General features: G+C 38.9%; 1 protein-coding gene across 1 annotated transcript in view; it reads right to left on the bottom strand.

Moving 5' to 3' along the window:
* Window positions 1–20,521, bottom strand: part of Nipal2 (NIPA-like domain containing 2) — a 77,296-nt gene extending 56,775 nt beyond the window's left edge. Inside the window, exons 1-3 of the mRNA XM_013012394.1 lie at window positions 20,347–20,521; window positions 19,160–19,298; window positions 971–1,065 (exon numbers count right to left, since the gene is read on the bottom strand). Of these exons, the coding sequence (XP_012867848.1) occupies window positions 971–1,065; window positions 19,160–19,298; window positions 20,347–20,481 (369 nt within the window). The 5' untranslated portion in view covers window positions 20,482–20,521. The remainder of the gene's footprint in view (window positions 1–970; window positions 1,066–19,159; window positions 19,299–20,346) is intronic.
* Between the last annotated feature and the right edge of the window lie 6 nt (window positions 20,522–20,527).

Below are 20,527 nucleotides of genomic sequence, written 5' to 3'. Positions count from 1 at the left end.
TGTTGGTCATGGGGCTTGAACTCTGGCTTGGGTGCTGTCCCTCAGCTCTTCAGCTCAAGGTGAGCGCTCTACCACTTGAGTTACAGTGCCACTTCCAGTTTTCTAGTGGTTTATTGGAGATAGGAGTCTCACAGTCTTTCCTGCCTGGGCTGGCTTTGAACCGTGATCCTTAGATCTCAGCCTCCTGAGTAGCTAGGATTACAGGCATGAGCCACCGGTGCCCGGCTCTGTCCATTTTTGTAGGGGGTCTTTTATACTCTGAATATGGTATTAAAGAAATACTATTAAATTTGAAGTTAAAGAAAAATCTGAGACATGAAGCTGTTATTTTCTTTCTTTTTCTTTTGTTTCTCCCATCATTGGGCCTGGACTCTGGGCCTGGGTGCTGTCCCTCAGCTCTTTAGCCCAAGACTAGAGCTCTACCATTTGAGCCACAGCACCACTTCCGGCTTTTTCTGCTTATGTGGTGCTGTGGAATTGAACCCAGGGCCTCATGCACGCAAGGCAAGCACTGTACCACTGAGCTACCTTCCCAGTGCCTGAAGCTGTTATTTTCTAATTTCCCTTCCCAGGCTTCAGTAATAAGGCAACTTTGGATGTTTCCGGAAACCCCTTTACCCCTAAAGCTCAAGTTTTCCATCCACCACCCTCTTGTCAAGAACCTACACTATCTTTGTGCAGCTAGATTCCCCCATTCGGCTGTCACCCAGCTCCTCATGGCACATGTATCTCCTCTGCCTCGGGTGTCTGGCACCTGCCACCCTCTGGCCAACTGGGACGCTCGTTCATGCCGCTGTACTCATCAGGATGGTGTGGCTCCCCCACTCCCTCAACATGCCCAACCCACTCTAATCAAGCTTCACACTTGTGCCTTCCAGAGGTCCACTTCCTTGAAGACTTCTCAGACCACATCAATCCATTTTACTTTCCTAGACTCTAAGCCAGGCCATATAAGGCTTGGAGAAATCACCAGGTACATGACAGGACTAACACTTATTCTTCTTGTCAGCTGCCTGCAGGTGTATGTCTGCACTGATAATTTTGTATAGCCCACAAATGATGTCTCTGTAGCCCACAAATGGCCCTTGGCAGAAATAAGGTTCCTCAGCCTTGCAATAGTAAATGTTCCTTAGTTCTTCTTTGATATTATCACATGTATCATTAGGCTTCACAAAGGGAAGGCAATCCTCTTTGGCAGGAGAACCAAGTCTTAAGCTTCTATTGAGTCTTCTAAATCATCTACTGCACAAAATTAGGGGTTTAATGAATACCAGCTTGAGAAGTATGCAATAGTTTCAATAGGAACTGCAAAGGTTTAAAAAAAGTTCTTACACATTGCTCAAGGTGTTTACCAAAGACAGCTCATGAATTATTTGATGACTTCAAAAGATGCCTTTGCAGCTCCCACTTAGGTACAAAGATACAATGTCTTCTTTTAAGTGTAAATTAGTAATGATACAAGGATCTTCCCTCCTTCTTTTCTACAGTACATCAGTTCTAGCTAGCTTCCAATTCCAGAGCAATTTGAATTTCAAATGAATATTACAACCACAAGAAATCCTTTTCAGAATGCAAAATGTCTTTGAAGTTTCAGAGCTCTATTACATGAGCTGAAGTGAAATTCAGTATTAAAAATGAAGCTGAAAACTTGTTTCATATATGATATATAATATCCATGGTCTTTAATCAGTTGAGAATTTTTCCTAATAAGTACACTTGGCAATAATTTTGGTTGCTATTCCTCAGAGGGAACAGTTGTATCACAATACAAATACCATGTGAGCTTTCCACATTTTCTACTTACAATCTAATGCATTTGGCAATAATTAGGAAAATAAAGAATCAAAAGAAATTTGACATTGAATGGATACTTATGAAAGTCTCCCATAACTGCAAAAATAAATAGTTGAATAGACATAAATGACTTCAAGTTTTTAAAAATTATTCACTGAATATTTCAAATGACATCAGGCTGGCTGTTTAAAAACTGGGGACAGAGTTTAACCATGATTTCATGAATATGACACCAAAATTAAAAATAGATCACATGCTTTTTAATTCCTGCTACTTGGTAAGTGGAGACAGAAGGACTGAAGTTGAGCTCATCACGTTAGCAAGACCCTATATCAACAAATAGGAGATACTGGTAGGAGTACTGTACTCCAAGACAAGCCCTGGACAAAAACACAAGACCTTATCTGAAAAATAATTTAATCAGAAAGAAGTGGGGAGGTGACTTAAGTGGTAGAACGCTTGACTAACAAATGGAAGGCCCAGAATCCAAACTCTATTACTACCAAGAAGCATCCCAAAATTTTGTGAATCAAAGGATACTATCAAAATTAAAAAGGCAACTAATCAAGTGGGAGAAAAGATTGGCATCTTACCTAAGTAGGGATTGATGTCTAGAATATTGTATATAAAAAATACCCACAATTTGCTGAGCACTGGTGTCTCACGCCTGTAATCTTAGCTACTCAGAAGACTGAGATCTGAGGATTTCAGTTCATATATAACCAGTCAGGGCAGGAAAGTCTAAGAGATTCTGATTTCGATTAGATACCAAAAAAGCTGGAAGTGGGACTGTTGTCCAAGTAGTAGAGTGTTAGTCTTGAACACAAAAGCTCAGGGACAATGCCCAACCCTTGAGTTCAAACTTTGAAACAGGCACACGGGTGCGTGCGCACTCACCCACACCCACATCTCAGCAACAAAACAAACATCCTGGTTTTAAAATGGGCAAAAGATTTAAACAGATATTTTTCAAAGAAGATATACAAATAGATGATAAGCATATGAAAATATTCTCATTACTAATCATTTGGGAAATGAAAATCAAAAGCATAATAATATGCCAATGCACACCAAGTAAGGTGACTATTATAAAAATTTGAAGAGTGACAAGTGTTAGCAAGTATGCACACAATCAAAACTTCATACAATGTGTAAATGGTATGACCACTTTGGTACATACCTGGTCATTCTTCAAAATGTTATGAAATTTCCACTTGGTTCACAGCATGTATACAACACACATGAAAACATATGTTCATACATAAAACATGTGTAAATGACTATAACAGTAATATTCATAATAGGCTAAAATGGAAATGATGAAAATATCTGTTAACTGATAAGTAGATGAACAAAATGTGGTATAGTCAGCAAAACATTAGTTGTTATGTTTTGTTTTGTTTTTTTAATGGCATTGATGGCACCAGGCGCTGGTGGCTCACACTGGTAACCCTAGCGACTCAGGAGGCTGAGATCTGAGGATTGCAGCTTGAAGCCAGCCCAGGCAGGGAAGTCCGTTAAGACTCTTATCTCTAATAAACTACTCAAAACAGCCAGAAATAGCTCTGTGGCTCCAGTAGTAGAGCGATAACTTCGAGCAAAAAGAAGCTCAGGAACAGTATCCAGGCCCTGAATTCAAGCCCCAGGACAAAAAAATAAAATAAAAAAAGGCTCAATGGACTGATGTATGCTGTAAAATGAGTGAATCTTGAAAAAGTTCATGCTAAACAGAAGGATCCAATATAAAGTGTCCAGAATAGGCAAATCTGTACAAATAGAAAGTGCATGAGTAGTTTGCTGAAAGGGTGAAGAATGGACAGCTGAGGGGTGACAAAGGATGGGGTATTTATATAGTATCTCCCCTCCCCCCAAATAAAATGCTATATGTGTAATTATCTCCAGAGTCCAGTCTTTTCCCTCCAAGGGATAAGCAATTTTTTGTCTGAAGTGGTATAAAAATACATTCCTTTTGTTCCCAGGTTTTTCTTTTTTTTGTGGGGGGGGGGAGGGTTGGTCATGGGGCTTAAATTCTGGACCTGGGCACTGCCCTCAGCTCTTCAGCTCAAGGTTAGTGCTCTACCATTTGAGCCACAGAGCCACTGATGGCTTTTTCTGCTTATGTGGTGCTGAGGAATTGAACCCAGGGCTCAGGCATGCAAGGCAAGCGCTCTACCACTGAGCCACCTTCTCAGCCCCTACAAGTACAACCATACATTTCCTTTTAAGTATACCTTCTGTTTTTAGCTGCATGCAAAGTTTTGACATGTGTAATTACTGTTGTTCTATTCTAAATGTTTTCTAACTTTCTCATTTTTTGAATCTGAGCTTTTTATTTGGATGGAGTACTGATTATTGTGTTATTAATTTCTAATTTTATGATCAGAAAATATGTTGCATGTAAGTCAGAATTTACTTTATGATCTAGTCTATAGGGTAAAATGAAATTCATTTTATAGCTTGGAAGTGTGTGGTCAAGTTTTATCAGTGTTCACCACATGTTTGAAGCTAAAAGCATTAAAATGGGTTCAAGCTATAATACTATATATAAGAGAGACAGACACCCTTTTAATATGGTGTATGTTCTATCTATGTTTTCTCTTCATATTCTATTTCTAATTGATCAACTCTTCAATGCCCTTACTAAATTTAATTGCTTAATCTATCCATTTCTGAGAGCTATATTAAAGTCTGTTACAACTATGGATTTATCTATTTTTCCTTTTAAACCATTTGCTTTGCTTTACATGTTTTAAGGCCATAAAATTAGGTATATATAAATTCAGGACTGTTCTATCTTCCCACTTATTTGCCCTCTTTATCACTATGTGTTTGCTTAATCTCAATAATGTTCTTTTTATTAACATCTATTTTATCTGCTATTAGTAAAATAGAACCATTTTCTTTTGATATTTTCCTTTTCCCTTATTAGTTCACTTTTAACACTTGTGTCATATTACACTTCATTTAAAAAATATAATTGTACTTGTTTTGTAAAATGTTGTTATAGAATATAAAACACTGTAAAATTACTAAATGTAGTGAACTGATATATATCGATATCTATCTATCTATCTATCTATCTATCTATCTATCTATCTATCTATCTATCTATACCATATCATAGTTTTCATTTTGGGGGTGAGAACACTACTTACTCACTCTTGTAGCATTTTAAAAGAATACAACCTACATACCAATAGTCACCATGTTGTACAACAGAGCTTTTTAAATTTATTCTTCCAACTGAAATTTTGTATCCTTTGCCAAACATTTCTCCACACCTTTACCCTGGTAACCACATGATGCCATTTAATTGTAGTCAGGACTCTTTATATTGAAAAGAATTAGATTTATTCAGTCAGTCCAGACTTCCTGTCAATTGGAAAGTTTAGCCCATTACATTTACATAAAATATACTATCAGTATATTTTTATTTCTGCTATCAGAAATTATCTTACTAGTTCTTTACCTCTCAATTTTTCTTTTCCAATATCCTGTTAGAAGTAGTTGTTTTCTTTATTCTCTTCCCTTTATTCTTTCTTTTAAGAAGTTCTTATTTCTACTCTTAGTAATTATTATTAAAGTTTTTTTTTTAACTTTTCATCTTGAAACCAGACATTGGTGGCTCACACTTATAATTCTAGCTACTCAGGAGGTTGAGATCTGAGGATTGAAGTTTGAAGTTGGCCTGGGCAAATTTGAGAAACTTTTATTTTCAATTAACCACTAAAAAAGATGGAACTAGAGGCAAGGCTCAAGTGATAGTGCACTTACTTGTAGCATAAAAGCCAAGCAATAGTGAGAGGCCCTAAGTTCAAGCCCTAGTACTGGCAAGAATTTTTCATCTTGAAATAATCATGGCTTTATGGTATGGTATGCAATATTGTACAAAAGTAGGTACATGTATCCTTCTAGTCACACCCTTTATGTTAACATCTGTACAACTAGAGAAAAGTATCAAAACTAAAAATACAAAACAAAACCTAACCTTCCATCAGGTGCGTGAGCACTTGTTTGTATGTGTGTACACAGTGTAACCACCGCAACCAAGATATTCCTAAGTGCCATCTTCTGTGTCCCTAAATACACCATCAGTTCCTCCTTACCTATCATCCACAACAATCACTAATCTGCTCCCCATTTCCATATTTTTGACAAATATTACACAGATGGAATCATGAAGTATGTAAATGTTTGGAATTGATTTTTCCCACCACTCAGCATAGTTTCCTTAAGGAAATTATCCAATGACGCTGAGTCAATGGTTCATTTGCTTCTCACTGCTGAGTAGTGCTGCAGAGCATGGCTGTATCACAGTTGGTTCAACGATTCACTCACTGAGTGGTATATGTGTACTTTCCAGTTTAGGGCTGTTATAAATAAACCTGCTATGAACATTCATGTACAAATCCTGTACGAAAATAAGTCTTAATTTCTCTGGGATAAATGCCCAAAAAATGTAATTGCTGGGTTGTATGGTAAGTCCATTTTTAGTTCGAAAGGAAAAGCCATACCATTTTCCAAGGTGGTTATACAATCTTACAATTGTACCCACAATTTATGAGCGATCAAGCTTTTCCACCAATTTATCATGCATTCTTGACAGAAATTCTTAAGTTAATCAACAATTTCCATCCTCTTGGATATTCCTAGAACTTCTACTTGCTTCAACAAAACAGTCTCCCCTCTCTTATCTAAAGTGTTGTTGACTAGCACTAGTCACAATAACCAAGCTATGGAAAAAGCTCAGATGCCCTACAATAGATAAATGGATCCAAAAAGAGTGGTACCTATACACAATGGAGTTTTACACAGCCACCAGAAAGAATTATGTCATTTGCAGGGAAATGAATGGACCTAGAACAATCATGTTAAGTGAGGTAAGCCAAGCTCAGAGAGACAAATGGTGTATGTTTTCTCTCAAATGTGGAAGCTAGATCTAAAACACACGGGACATGATAAATTATACAGGACTCTAGACATTCACACACGGTAAGATCAAAGATATATATATATATATATATATATATATAAAACACATATAAATACATATATACACAATAAATACATATTTATATATAATATATTATATATTTATATATTTTTTAATTGGTTGTGGGGCTTGAACTCAGGACCTGGGTACTGTCCCAGTACTAGTACTTTACCACTTTGAGCCACAGTTCCATTTCCAATTTTCTGGTGGTTAATTGGAGATAAGATTCTCACGAACTTTCCTGCTGGCCTTAAGCCACAATCCTCAGATCTTAGCCTCCTGAGTCAAAGAGGATACTCTTAGGAGAGGAACACAAAGGCACAATGCATATGTGCCTCTGATCATATAAAATAGCATTTATCAAAATGAACTCTAGAAAATGGAAACAATAGTTTTTCTTTGTTAAAAATGTTGTTGACTAGCATGTTAGTATAAACTAACTCTCCTTTGATTTGTGTTCTCCAATTAGTCATTATTATTATTTTAAATAAATGTCTTTTTAGAGCAGTTTTAGGTCCACCACAAAGTAGAGCAGAAGGTATACTGCATCACCTCTCCTACTATCCACATCTCTCCCCACACCAAATGCTACATCTGATACCTTTCATGAAGCTACATTGCTCTCCTCCAAAATCATAGTTATGTCAGGGCACAGTCTTGGTATCCATATTCTATGGGTTTTGGTGAATTCACTGTTATAGAATCATGTAGGGGATTTTCACTGTCCTAAAAATTCCCGGGGCTTTACCTATTCACTTCTCCATCCCCTGGCAAACACTGATTTTTTACTGTATTGTTCCCCCTGTGTAGAATGTCATATAGTTGGAATCATACTCTATGCAGCCTTTGCAGAGTGGCTTTTGTCTCCCAAAGGTCCGTATATTAAAAGACTTGGTACCGATATTGGGAGATGTGTGGACTTTTGGGAGGAGGGTGGGAAAGCTTAGACCACTAGGGACATGATCCCAAAAAAGAGATTGTGCGACCTTGATCTCTTCCTCTTTCCCTTTTGCTTCCTGTTTATGAGGTGAGCCATTTGATCCTCCATGGTTTCTCCACCATCGCGGTCCAGCAGCCTTACCAGAGGTCCAAAGCAATGGGTCTGCCCAACATGGACCAGAGACTGCACAACTGTGAGCCAAAGTAATCCCCACCCTCTCCTCTCTCTCTCTTTCTCTCTCTCTTCATGTCCTGGGGCTTGAAAAGTCAGGGCCTGATAGCTGTCCCTGATTGTGTTGGAGGATAGTGCTCTACCACTTGAGTCACAGCGCCACTTCTGACCTTTACTGAGTAGTTTATTGGAGATAAGAGTCTCATGGATTTTCCTGCCCGGGTTGGCTTTGAATCATGATCCTCAGATATCAGCCTCCTGTGTAGCTAGGATATAGGCATGAGCCACCAGCATCATTGGCAAACCTTTTCTCTTTGTAAGTTAAATATGACAGATATTTTATAAGAATGATGAAAAGCTGAATAATATTAAGCTCTGAATTGCTGCAAATAGAATAGTCAAAATTTCAGTGCTTTTGTTTTATGCTGATCCTGGGGCTTGACCTTCATACCTGGGAGCTGTCCGTGAGCCTTTTGTTTCTCAAGGCTAGTGCTCTACTACTTGAGCCACAGCTCCATTTTCTGCTTTTTGGTGGTTGAGTGAAAATAAGAAACTCACCGTCTTTTTTCTCCAGGCTGGCTTTGAACGTGACCCTTAGCTCTTAGCCTCCTGAGTAGCTATGATTACAGCATGAGCCACTAGTATCCAGCTTTTCAGTGCTTAAAAAAAAAGTATGCATTCTCAAGGACCATCAGAGGCTTTGGTAAATGTACTTTCATGACTACACAATCCTCACCTGTAATTAGAAATACATTTGCATACAGCAGACAGGAACTTACAAATTTTTCATCCAATTAAAGATGTGTAGACGCCGTCATTACTTATTCAGCGTGTTATCTATTTCCTAACATTGAAGAATTAGCAGAGGCTCCCCACTTGTCCTCACCAGTTTAACAGTCTGAAGACTTGTGAAAAAACAGAACAGAGATCCAGGGAAGGAAAATGACTTATGAAATCACACAGCTAGATAGAAGCTATATTTTGGCTCAAGGGACCAAGGTTAAGGGTGAGTCACTTTTCTTGGGCTGTAATAGATAACCTCCTGGCTAATCAATGTTAATGCACTACATTTTTTAAAAACTTAGAAACATGAGATAAAGAAACATCTTTATCTCATGGCAAAGAAATAAAAGCAAAGATAATAGGAGAAGAGATTGTTTCACTTCTTAATAATGCAGTTGTAAGTACAGGCCAGAAGCACAGAGGAAAGCCATTAATTTTTAGTATTCACTTTCACCACCAAAGCTTAATCTCTGGCCTTTTCAGGATGTCTTGGCAAATAGAGGCAGCCGCAGCAAACAATTTATCTAGAATGAGGTTCAAGATATCAGCATGATAAGTTTTAATTTTAATTGAAATAACAACCTCTAGCCTACTTTTTTTGGTTCCAGAATGTTTAAATATTTCACACTGTCCTGCATTATTTTGTTATTGACCTGTAATCGATGAGTTAGAGAGTCTGGCAGATGGATATGGGATATAATACAGGAATGTTTGGAATTAGCAATAGTCTGTCCCAGTTCTGGCTTTGAACTCACCCAATTCCTGGCTTTGCCTTCAAAACATGAACTCAGAATGAGACCAATATGGAACTAGTACATGGCTCAAAGGAATATCAGATTCAGAGCAGATTTCGAAGTTCAAAACAGTTACATTCAACTATGACTGGGATAATACTAACTTCTGTTCTAGGCAGTAAAAACATAGCTGACTAGAAATCAGAGATCAAATTTCTAGTCTAAGCAATATGGCAGGTTGAGTGATGAAGGTCAATGAACCCTACAGGAATGAACTTAAAGGCTTGTGTGGTTAAGTTCATATGTCTAAGAAATAGGCATTCAGTGCACCCCAGCCAGCAGTGGATTCCTTTTTATTAGTGTATGTTAATTGTACAAAGGGGTAAACCCTTAGGAATGCAATAGAGTCGCTTTGTATTTGCCCCTCAATAAACAGGTAGATACATACATAGCCCAGGCCTAAGTTTAGAATGGAATGGAAGACATAGAAATTCTTAGAAATATATCCATAAGTATTTATGGGTAAAAACTTAAGTTGTATGCCACTGACTTCAAATTACTATCTATAGCTATGTCTACACACACATATGTCTATGATAAGAGAACTAGCATGTTTTATACTTTTAAACTAACATGTTTTAACAATTAATGAATTTTAAGGTGAAGGACATAGGTACTGATAGGTTTGAAAATTTTCAAACTAAGAAGTAGAAACTCTTGCAAAAGCGGGATCAATAAAATTAAAGAGAATATGGGTCCACTTAAAATAGTTAAAAGTGGAGGTGATAATAGAAAAAGGAATGAAAAAGAAGCTGGTAGAACCAAGAAAAGATGTCAAAGAGAAAAATAAAACCACTGCACAACTTAAAACCACATGCAGACTCTGCTTTAAAAAAACACCACACAATGTGGAAGAAAAGAATATGAGATGATCAGAGAGAAGGTGGTAGGTAATGGTTCACAGCTCAAGGAAACTCACATCAGATGTTATTCATTTAGTCATGCATCTAGTCAGGATTCATTCAGCAACTGCTAAATATTAGGTCCTATGTCTGGAATTAAGGACGCCACGTATCTTCATGAAGTACAGAGAAAGAGGAAAGAAACAGACCACAACCTGTCAAATCTGTAATAGAGATATGCCCCACAGAACCTGTGAGATTAAAGGACAGAGGACAAATAAGCCTCTGTTGGGGGAATGTATTCATAATGCATTCATTTCTGTACCAGTGGCTTAAAACAACAACATTTATCTATCTTCTCAGAGTTCTGGAGGCCAGATGTTTGAAGTCAGTTTTGCTGGGCGAACATAAAGTTGGGAAAACTAAGATCCTTCTGGAGAACTCATTCCTCGCCTCTTCTAACTTCTGCTGGCTCTTGGCTTCCTTGGCTTGTGGCTGCACCACTTTAATCTATGGCTCCGTGACCACTTTGCTTTTCCCTCCTGTGTGAAATTTTCCTGTGCCATACCATTTTATAAGAATACAGGTAAAGACATACAGGGTTTGCCTGTGGAATCCAGGATAATCTCTCCATCTCAAGATCTTTTCCTTAATCACATCTGCAAAACTGTGATTGATACAAAGCAACATTCACAGCTGATGTGTGATTAAAGTGTGAATATGTTTGTCTGTGGCAGGGTGCCATTATTCAGCCTAACTCAGGGAGCATCATAGGGAAGTCTCACCAACTCACACACCAAAGTAAGTGCATTCTGGCCAACAGCAGTAAAATGGTACAGGTACAATGGTCCAAGGTGCAGTAAATCTTCATATATCCTGAAGCAGAGGATCACAGAAGAAGTGACTGGACAGGCAGGTAGTAGTTTTTATGTGCCAAGAATCCATAAGCAGGGCTAAGGCACAAATAACTATAAACCAGACAAGAGTAGGCTTTAAAATAACTCATTTTCCTGCAATGCTCCATTAGTCAGCTTTCTACCGCTGTGGCAAAATACTTAAGACAATAAACTTAAAAAGAAGAAAGGCTAATTTGGGATTATAGTTTCAGAGAAGTCAGTCTATGGTCACTTAGATCTTTTGCTTTGTGCCTGTGATAGCACAGTAGGTCACAGTAGAAGTCTGTGGAAGAGGAGGGGCTAGGGTCCTATAATCCTCCCCCCCCAAAGACACTTGGCCAATAAACTAATTTCCTTCTACTAGGCCCCATCTTCTAAAGGTCCTACCACCTCCCTAAAGGGAAACAGGCTGGCGACCAAGCCATCAACATGTGAGTCTCTGAGGGAACAGTTGAGATCCAAACTATTTCTAATATGCAGGATAAGGTGGCAAGGAGGGAGACCCAGGTGTAGGAAGCCCATTTAAGAGACTACTTTAGACCAGAAATAGGAGAAATTAAATTAATTAATTACAACATGGCCTTAAAGAACACTTCTAACAGTGAATACTGACAACAGTCAGAAATACGAAAATGTATTTAGATTATTAGATGGATGGACTGTTCTTATTGCTAATCTGCATCATGCTATGAGAAAACTGAGTTGTCTATAGTACTAATCCAGAGTTGAAACTACAATCCTACATATGGCAAAGGAGAAAGAAACTTTTCAGTGAGGAAAAGATTTTTAATTTGTTATCTTAGTTATCACATGCTATAAGACTATTCCAATCCTGAGAAAGTCTCATGACATTACATCCAAATCTGGTTATTAAAAGCCAACAAGAAAAAGGTTAGGGTTTTATAACACCGTACATTGTTGCTAGTCTAATCAACCTAAAAACCTAGTCAAAAAAAGCCCAACATACTGCCTTCACATACAATTAAGAGCTATTACATTTTGTCTTTTACTAGAGAACACATTTACTTACATAATTGTATGTTATTCATTTTTAAAAACTGAACTCCCTTAAAGATAAGCTTTAGTTAGTTTTACTTGGAAGCCACCATGGTTTTATGCTTCTGAGAAATTTAACTTTTATCAGGATAAACTTATGAGAAATGAGTATATTTAATAATATATCACTTGGGGGATTTTAGCACTTGGTTAAAAGTTAGAGAACAACAATTGTCAAGTAAAGGTGAGATTCTAGTTAAGGGAGTCTTTAACCATGATTCTATTACAAAACAATTTTGTGAAGGAAATTTTTGAAACAAGGAGGAAGTTAGGGAGAATAGATCCTGAAAATGATGAATGCTATTATTTACCCCCAGATCAATAGAGGATTCTATAACTTTCTCTTTCTGTAAAAATGTATTTATAATCATAATTTTAAAACTTATAATTCTTCACTTCTGAAGGAGCAGGGTTGTGGGCTGCCTTTTGCAGTCAAGCCCAGGGTTTGGAACAGCCTGCTACCCTAAAGCTGGATGCTAGGAGCTCACTTCACTGCAAGGCTTTCCTCCACCCCTGTTTGAGTTTCCAGAGTATACTCTCCTTGGGGAACAGGGCATGCCTTGAACTCCAATGGTAGTTTGCCAGCAACTTCTTCCTGATAATCAAATTCTATTGTCTCTATGAGGCACTAGCTACCAGATAAATGTCTTTCTTGGTTTTAGTAGGTATCATGACATTGCCATTCACTGACTGATCTCTGCCAGAGACTCCTGAGGCCCTTGTCACCCACAAGACCAGATCTTTCTACAATCAAGTCAGGAAATAAGTTCAAATTTGTTACACATCGATAGATATTGTGACTTAAGTCTACTATACCTTCTATGTCCTGGCCAAATTTTCTCACCCCACTGGTCCAATAGCCAGATCCCAAGAAATCACCTGGTCAACACAACCATGACAACCACAGGACTCATCAATGGTCATTGCTATTTGGCTCAAAAGATTCATCAAAGGTTCTCCATGTAAAGCACTATCAGCCTCTACTGGCCATGGCAACTTTTCCTAACAGGAGGTCTACTGGGATTTTACAAAGAAATATTCATTTCTTTACTATGGTGACATAGTTCATCACAGCACAAATATAGCACAATATTTCCTCTTCTCTTTGGCTCACTCACATAATAGTACTGTTAGTCCTGGAAGTTAAATGTAAAGAGTTCATCAGATAACATAAGTAAGAGTGACTTCACATGAAACCATTCCTTCAAATGTGGTTCTTCAAGTTTTTTTAATTTAAAAATTATTGTAAATTAACTTAAATTACTTAAATTAACAATTTATTGTAAGTTAACAATATATTTTATGGAGTAAAAGTAACAATTTATGAATACACTGAAATAATTAAATCAGCTAATATGTAAGATATATATCATCTCAAAGATATATATCATCTCAAGATATATATCATCTCATTTTTTATGATGAGAACATCTGAAGTTTATTCTTAGCGATTTGAAATGTACAATACACAATTATTAACTATCTTTACTACCGGTGCGACAGATCTAAGAAAAACCTCACCTTATTCTTCCTGAGACTTTGTATTTTTGAACATTATCATCTCCCCAGTCCTTCCATCTCTCAACCTGCATACCCACAATCCTGCACTCTGCATCTATGAGTTCTATTGTTTTAGATTCCACATGTAAGTGAGAACATGTGGTATTTGTCTTAGTATAACCTTTCCTAATTCTATGTTGCTGAAAATTTTAGAATTTTCTTCCCTTTTAAGGCTTAATACAGTTTTATTATCCAGTCATCTGTCAATGGACACTTGGGATGATTCCATAACTTGGCTATTATGAATAGTGCTACAATGAACACAGGAATGCAAATTACTCTAACATTTCAAATATCACACACACACACATACATATCACAAAATGCAGCTACATTTTAAAGACATTGTTTTTTTTAAGGAAGTATGCTAAGGCTTACTCTCTGTCTCATGCACATATACATATACACATCACAAAATTCAGCTACATTTTAAAGACACAGCCCATGTTTTCAGATTTCATTGATATAGTTATGTCAACACTGACCTTTTGAGAAGGGTTTTCTGGTTTCTGCTCATGGTTTTTATCAGAGACTGCTGGTTGCAAAATCAGGCCCTTGTTTGTTAACCAATCCAGAGTTCTCCCTTTGATTTTCCCATCAATAGAAAGAACAGATGTCGCCGGGCGCTGGTGGCTCACGCCTGTAATCCTAGCTACTCAGGAGGCTAAGATCTGAGGATCGCGGTTCAAAGCCAGCCCGGGCAGGAGAGACCGTGAGACTCCTATCTCCAATAAACCACCAGAAAACCGGAAGTGGGGCTGTGCTCAAGTGGTAGAGCGCTCGCCTTGAGCTGAAGAGCTGAGGGACAGCGCCCAGGCCCAGAGTTCAAGCCCCACGACTGACAAAAAAAAAAAAAAAAGAAAGAAAGAACAGATGTCTTTCTATAATTTCCATGGCAGGGAAGAGGAAAATCTAGAACTTAGAAATCAATCACTGCTTAGCCAAGTGTTGGTAGCTCACTCCTGTATCCCAGCTACTCACAAGGCTGAGAGCTGACAAGCTCAGTTTGAAGCGTGTGGAGCCAGGAAGTCCATGAGACTCATCTCCAATCATCCAGCAAAAAGCCAGAAGTGGTGGTGTTGATCAAATAGTAGAATCCTAGCCTTAAGCAAGAAAGCTAAGAGACAGCTCCCAGACCTTGAGTTCAAGCCTTAAAACCAACACACACACACACACACACACACACACACACACACGTCACTGCTAAAAGATGATGCTAAGGAAGATGTTTCACAAATTAATTCTATAATATTTTAAGGAGATTAAAATTTAGTTCTCACCCATCAAGACAAAGCAGATTAAATGGGAAGGGGTATGTGAATGTGTGTGCGCATATGTGAATTGGGATACTGATAAAGAAGGATCTGGAAAACCTGAGCAGAGCATTAGCTTGATGGTTGCCCATGAAGATAGTAACTCACAGGAGGAAAACTTGAGTCCTGCTAGTAGGAAATGCTGTTTGTATCACACAGCATCCCCTTCTTTTGGTTACAAGACCCCCTGTTTCAGAGGAAATCCAGATCTTCCAAAGCCTAGTCAATCAGGTCTTGGACTGAACCTTAACCAGTCAGACTAGAGCACCTGTTTACTCATTAGCAGGTTGAAAAAAAAAATCAAGCTCTTCCCTCTTGAAGCTAAGTATGTAGTCAGAAAGAGGAGCCTGCTAAAGGTGAGACCTGAGGAACAAACATTGAAAATACCATACTAAATACCTATCATTACAGCCCCTGAATCAAGGCTTGCCTAAATCCAGATTTCTTTTAGCTTCTTACTTCATCCAAATGAAAAAATAACCATTATGCAAAATCCTCTCAATTATCAAAGCATTCTTTTTGATAGGGAAGGTTAGTTCAAAAGCCAGAAGAGAGACAGACTACTCTTGAAAGCTAAAGAACTTGAGTCAAGCTTCAACGTTCTTTTAAGAAAGAAAAAAATTGATAATTGTAAAGAGGTAAGGTCTTGAGAATTATGAACTAGTGCTGAGGTATGATCTACTGAGGTCAGGGTGATCTTTGAAGGAATCACACAACTAAATGGAACCCTCAGTGAGTTGCTGAGTGAATAAACATATATGTGCCTACATTTATAGTAGGGATTGTCTGCACTTCCTGGTTTGTGCCAATGAGGACAGAACACTGCACTGCGAGTAAACATGACCCAGGCCAATGACAAGGTGAGGAAGACAAGAAAATGAAATGAAATGAAACCCACAAACACAGCACACAGTGAGACTAAAGGAGGATACTTTTAGGAGAGGAACATAAAGGTGCATGCCTAGATGCATCTGATCATATAAAAGATTATTTATCAAAATGAACTTCAGGAAATGAAAATGTTTATCAGTCTTTGGGAGGGTAAGGGGGCACAGAAATGGAGGGACAAAGTGTGAACAAATGTAGCAGTGGTACTCACTAGACACTATGTGGAAAATGAACTATACAATTTGTGGGTGGGGACAGGAGGGAAAAAACTGGGAGTGAGGGAATGAGTGATATTGTCCATAAAGAAATGTACTCACTACCTGACCTATGTAACTGTAGCCCCTTTGTATATCACCTTTATAAAATGACAATAAATTTTTTGAAAAACCCAACAAGCATACACAAAACAAAATAAATTACCTTTCTTAGGAAGGAGGTAGAAATAACCAGCAATGTCTATCTAACTCTTTTATTATTTGGAAGGTTTGACACGTTTTTCTTTAGGAGAGTCCTATGAGTCTATTGCCAAAAAAGAGAGAGATGATAATGAATCAAAATCAATAAAAGGGAAATTAAAAACTCACTGTGACTTTTCTTAAGCACAGCAAGACAAGCTATATTCATTTCTCCCTTTGCATGAACTCTAGCCACCAAATCCTTTTTAAGCCTCTGTCTCTAGCAATGGCCTTCAGGCACAGGATAAAAATAGCTTTGCCGTTAAAATCTACTTACTATATAAGATCTTGGGGCAAGTTATTCAACACAAATATCCTTATATGAACAGTAAGGGCAATGTGTACCTTACAACAAAGTAGTTGATATGTTCAAATGAGACAACAGCTATAAGTATCATAAAGTAAATGTAAAACAATTGTCAGTCTCTTCACTTTGTCTGCCAATATGTATCAATTCTCTTTTAAATATGTTGACTTTAAAAATACAGGTCAACAACAACAAAAAAACTAGGTCATTCAGAATCACGTGTTCAAACAAAGGATATAAAAAGTTTGAATTTGCACCTCACCTTATGAAGAAGAATGACCCTTTTTAATAATGTCCTTGTGAATTTAATTATTTAGTCAAACACATCTTTAAATTTATTTAAAGAAGCATCAATAAAGACCTTCTCAGAATATTTCCTATTAATTCTCATTTCAACTTCTCTCATTTGTTTTGATTCTTGTGCTCTCTGATCCAAAAAACTCCAAACAAACAAAAACAACCTTCAATGGTTCCCAAGTGTCTACAACAAACTTTCTCACCAGTCCTTGAAGGCAACTCTAGAACCACAACCATGGCCCAAGTCCTATTTCTATCAAACAATTGGTCTCCATTTTCCAGGAGAGCCATACCACTACTGACTTGGATTATGGTATTCAAATGTTTGGGAAGACATTTGCTGAGGTCAGGAGGGCTGCTTCTTGGTCCCTGGCTATTCCCTTTTCTGGAATGATTTCTACCTTGGTATCCCTAACATGAAGCCAGCCCTTTGCATCTTCAAGTGTTCAGCTCAAACACTATTCTCCATGAACTCATCTCCAATGGCCCTGGCTGAAAGCCACGTTGCTCTGAATTTCCCCAGAACATTATATCATTCACATGTCATCACATACTCCTTGATTTGGGGTTGCTTATATCTTCTTAGGTACCTAATAACATTCCTGGAAGGCCAAGTTTGGGTCTTGGACTATATTAAAAACCCCTACAGTGCTTTGTATATAGTGGTACGTTCAATAAATATCATGGGAACATTATCCTTTTGTACTGAAAACTTGGGGATCTAACAAAGAAAATAGCCTTGCAAAACTTTATGGGCCACATCTAAAATTGTATATCAGAGCTCTTACCAAGTAGGGTAAGGTTCCCCAGTATAAAAGGGAAGCAGCTCTCCAAGATTTCTTCCCACTGAGTGAGTTTCTTTCTACTTGCTTTTAGACTTCCTCCTCTGGTGGGAGATTTTCTCCTCTGGGAGCGCTCACATTTCTGCCTTAGACAACATAACTTCAAAGTGGCCTTGGATTGTTAAGTATTATACCCATCACATGAAAACATTTCAAGAGAGACAGTCTTCATTGATAGAGTGAGGTTAACTGCTCACATCTGATGGTAATCACTCCAAAAGGCACACAGAGTTGAGCTATTAACGCACTGTGCAAATATTTCAGATGTGATAAAACTGATGTAAATAAACAAGTACCATTAAACCCTATCGGCAACCAAGGCAATTTTTATGATTGTAGGACTCCAAACTTATACTAAGTACACTTTCTTTTCTCTCTCTCTCTCTCTCTCTCTCTCTCTCTCTCTTTCTTTCTTTCTTTTGTCATCTCTTGTCAGGCAATCTCTATTCATTTAGTGTTAGAAAAGTTGGATTCCAAATGCTAGGGCACTAGCAATGTTTGTTGAATGGATTTTAAAATCAAGTTTTGGGGGAGGAACACAAAGGTACAATGCCTATGTGTCTCAGATAAAATGATATTTATCTCAATGAATTCCAGGAAATGGAAGCAAAAGGTTTTGTTTTTCTTTTTGTCTTGGTTATTCATTTATCTGTCTTTGGGGGGAAGCATTAGGAAAGTACAGAAATGGAGGGACAAAGAGTGACCAAATGCACCAGTGATATTCACTAGACATGATGTTGAAAATGAACTATACAACTTATAGATGGGGATGAGAGGGAAAAACTGGGAGAGAGCAAAGGAAGGGGTGACATTGTCAAAAAAGAACCATACTCATTACCTGACCTCTGAAACTGCAACCCCTCTGTAATCACCTGTATAATCTTTAAAAAAAATCGTCTTGGCTTTGTTTGAAACAAAAGGAATTAACCTTGGAAGAATGAAGTGGAAGGATAAAATACCTCAGTCCCATAAGATAGCTTAAATTTGCACAATTATAGCAATAGCTTTGTGCCAGCAGAAAATCCAATTAGCTTATTTTGGATACACCCTTCCTAACCTGCACAGAGTTGCTCAGTCAAAGCAAGTTATGTTTTGCCAGCATTATTTGCCTCGAATTTATGTCACACGATCATCTTATGTTTGGGAAAGCCAAGACAATGAACAATTCCAGGAAACATGAAAGAAAACGAATGCCTGCAGAGGTTTTCATTGTGAAAACAGTGTTTACCTCTGTTTTGAATGATGCCATAGTAGGCCACATCTACTAATTCTCTAATATTTTTACTGAGAGAATAATTCATTCTTAAACTTATATTGGGAATATGTCTAGTAAAAGTATAGCGTAACATATGTGCTAGAAGACATTCCTGTGGGTGGAAAGAGAAATGGGATAGGTTCGTACCTCCTCTGCTTTTCAAAAAATTGTAGGCTAAAACAGAGCAATAATCTCCCCCTTTGTTTGAAACTAATAAGGTGGACACGCTTATTTATTCCTTCTACAAATAAATTGCCATCTGAGTTCAGAAACGAAGAGTCAAGACACTTCAAGCATAAAAGGAATCGAGTCCTTTGATTACTGGTTAAAATTTCCTACTTAGACCAACAGCAACAAATATGTCATGATGATATTCATGTAAAATAAAGAAGAGCCATGGGTTTGTTCAAGAGCAAGAACAAAGTAACACTTATAAAAACAGGAGTTAAGACCAAATCCACTGCGTGAAGCTCGTTTGTCCCCACTGGCAAGAATATAAATGTCGCTAGAGACAGAACTGTCCAGATTAAAGACTGTTAAGCCTAGCCAAAACCAAAGGGACAGCTCCAAGCCCCCTGGATCCCCTCAAATGTACACCCCCGCGCACACCGGCTCTGCGGAGGCGGACCGTGATCGCCAGCGGGCCCGGACGCGCGCGGCCAGCGCCAGGCAGCTGCAACCTGAGAACCTCAGCGTCCTGGCGCGGAAACGCGCGCGCTGGGCGGAGACGCCGGGGGCGCACGCGCCGAGCCTCCGCACCCCGCGGACCTTCGGCTCTTCTTAATGAGTTTCCTGCTTCTGGGAACCGGGGCGCTTTGATTTATTTTTTTCTTTCTTTAAAACAAAACAAAAAAGACGGTGAAAGGATTCTGGGGCGACACGGAGTGGAGATTCTCCCGACACCCCTGGAATCCTCCCGGGAGAAGAGGGAGGGCTCGGGCGTGGGGAGGCAGGGAGGGGGGGACTGGCGCCGAGGCCTCGGGGTGCCTTTCCCCGAGGTCCAAGGGAAGCTGGGGGGGACCCCCATTATTCCATGTGGGGGAACGGGTCAGGACCAAGTGTGGCAACGTCAGCGAGCGGCCGGGCGTGCTGCCCAGGGCTGCGGAGGCCCCCGCCTGGCCCCCCGGGCGGTGGGGCCCGCAAGGAACAGCAGCCCTTACCTGGTTCCTGCGGTACCACGCGCCCGACAGCGAGCCATTGCCCGCGCCCGGTGCCCAGTACGAGAAGTTCCGGGACAGCTCGTCCAGCACGGCCGAGGCGTCGTCCCCGGGGCCCGTGGGCACCGGCGCCGCCATTAGGTCTCGCTCCACGCGCTCGCTTCGGGCTGCGGCCGCCTCCCCG

The sequence above is a fragment of the Dipodomys ordii genome, unplaced genomic scaffold, assembly GCF_000151885.1.
Source record: "Dipodomys ordii isolate 6190 unplaced genomic scaffold, Dord_2.0 Scaffold17, whole genome shotgun sequence".
NCBI lineage: Eukaryota > Metazoa > Chordata > Mammalia > Rodentia > Heteromyidae > Dipodomys > Dipodomys ordii.
This window is presented reverse-complemented; position numbering and strand designations above follow the sequence as displayed.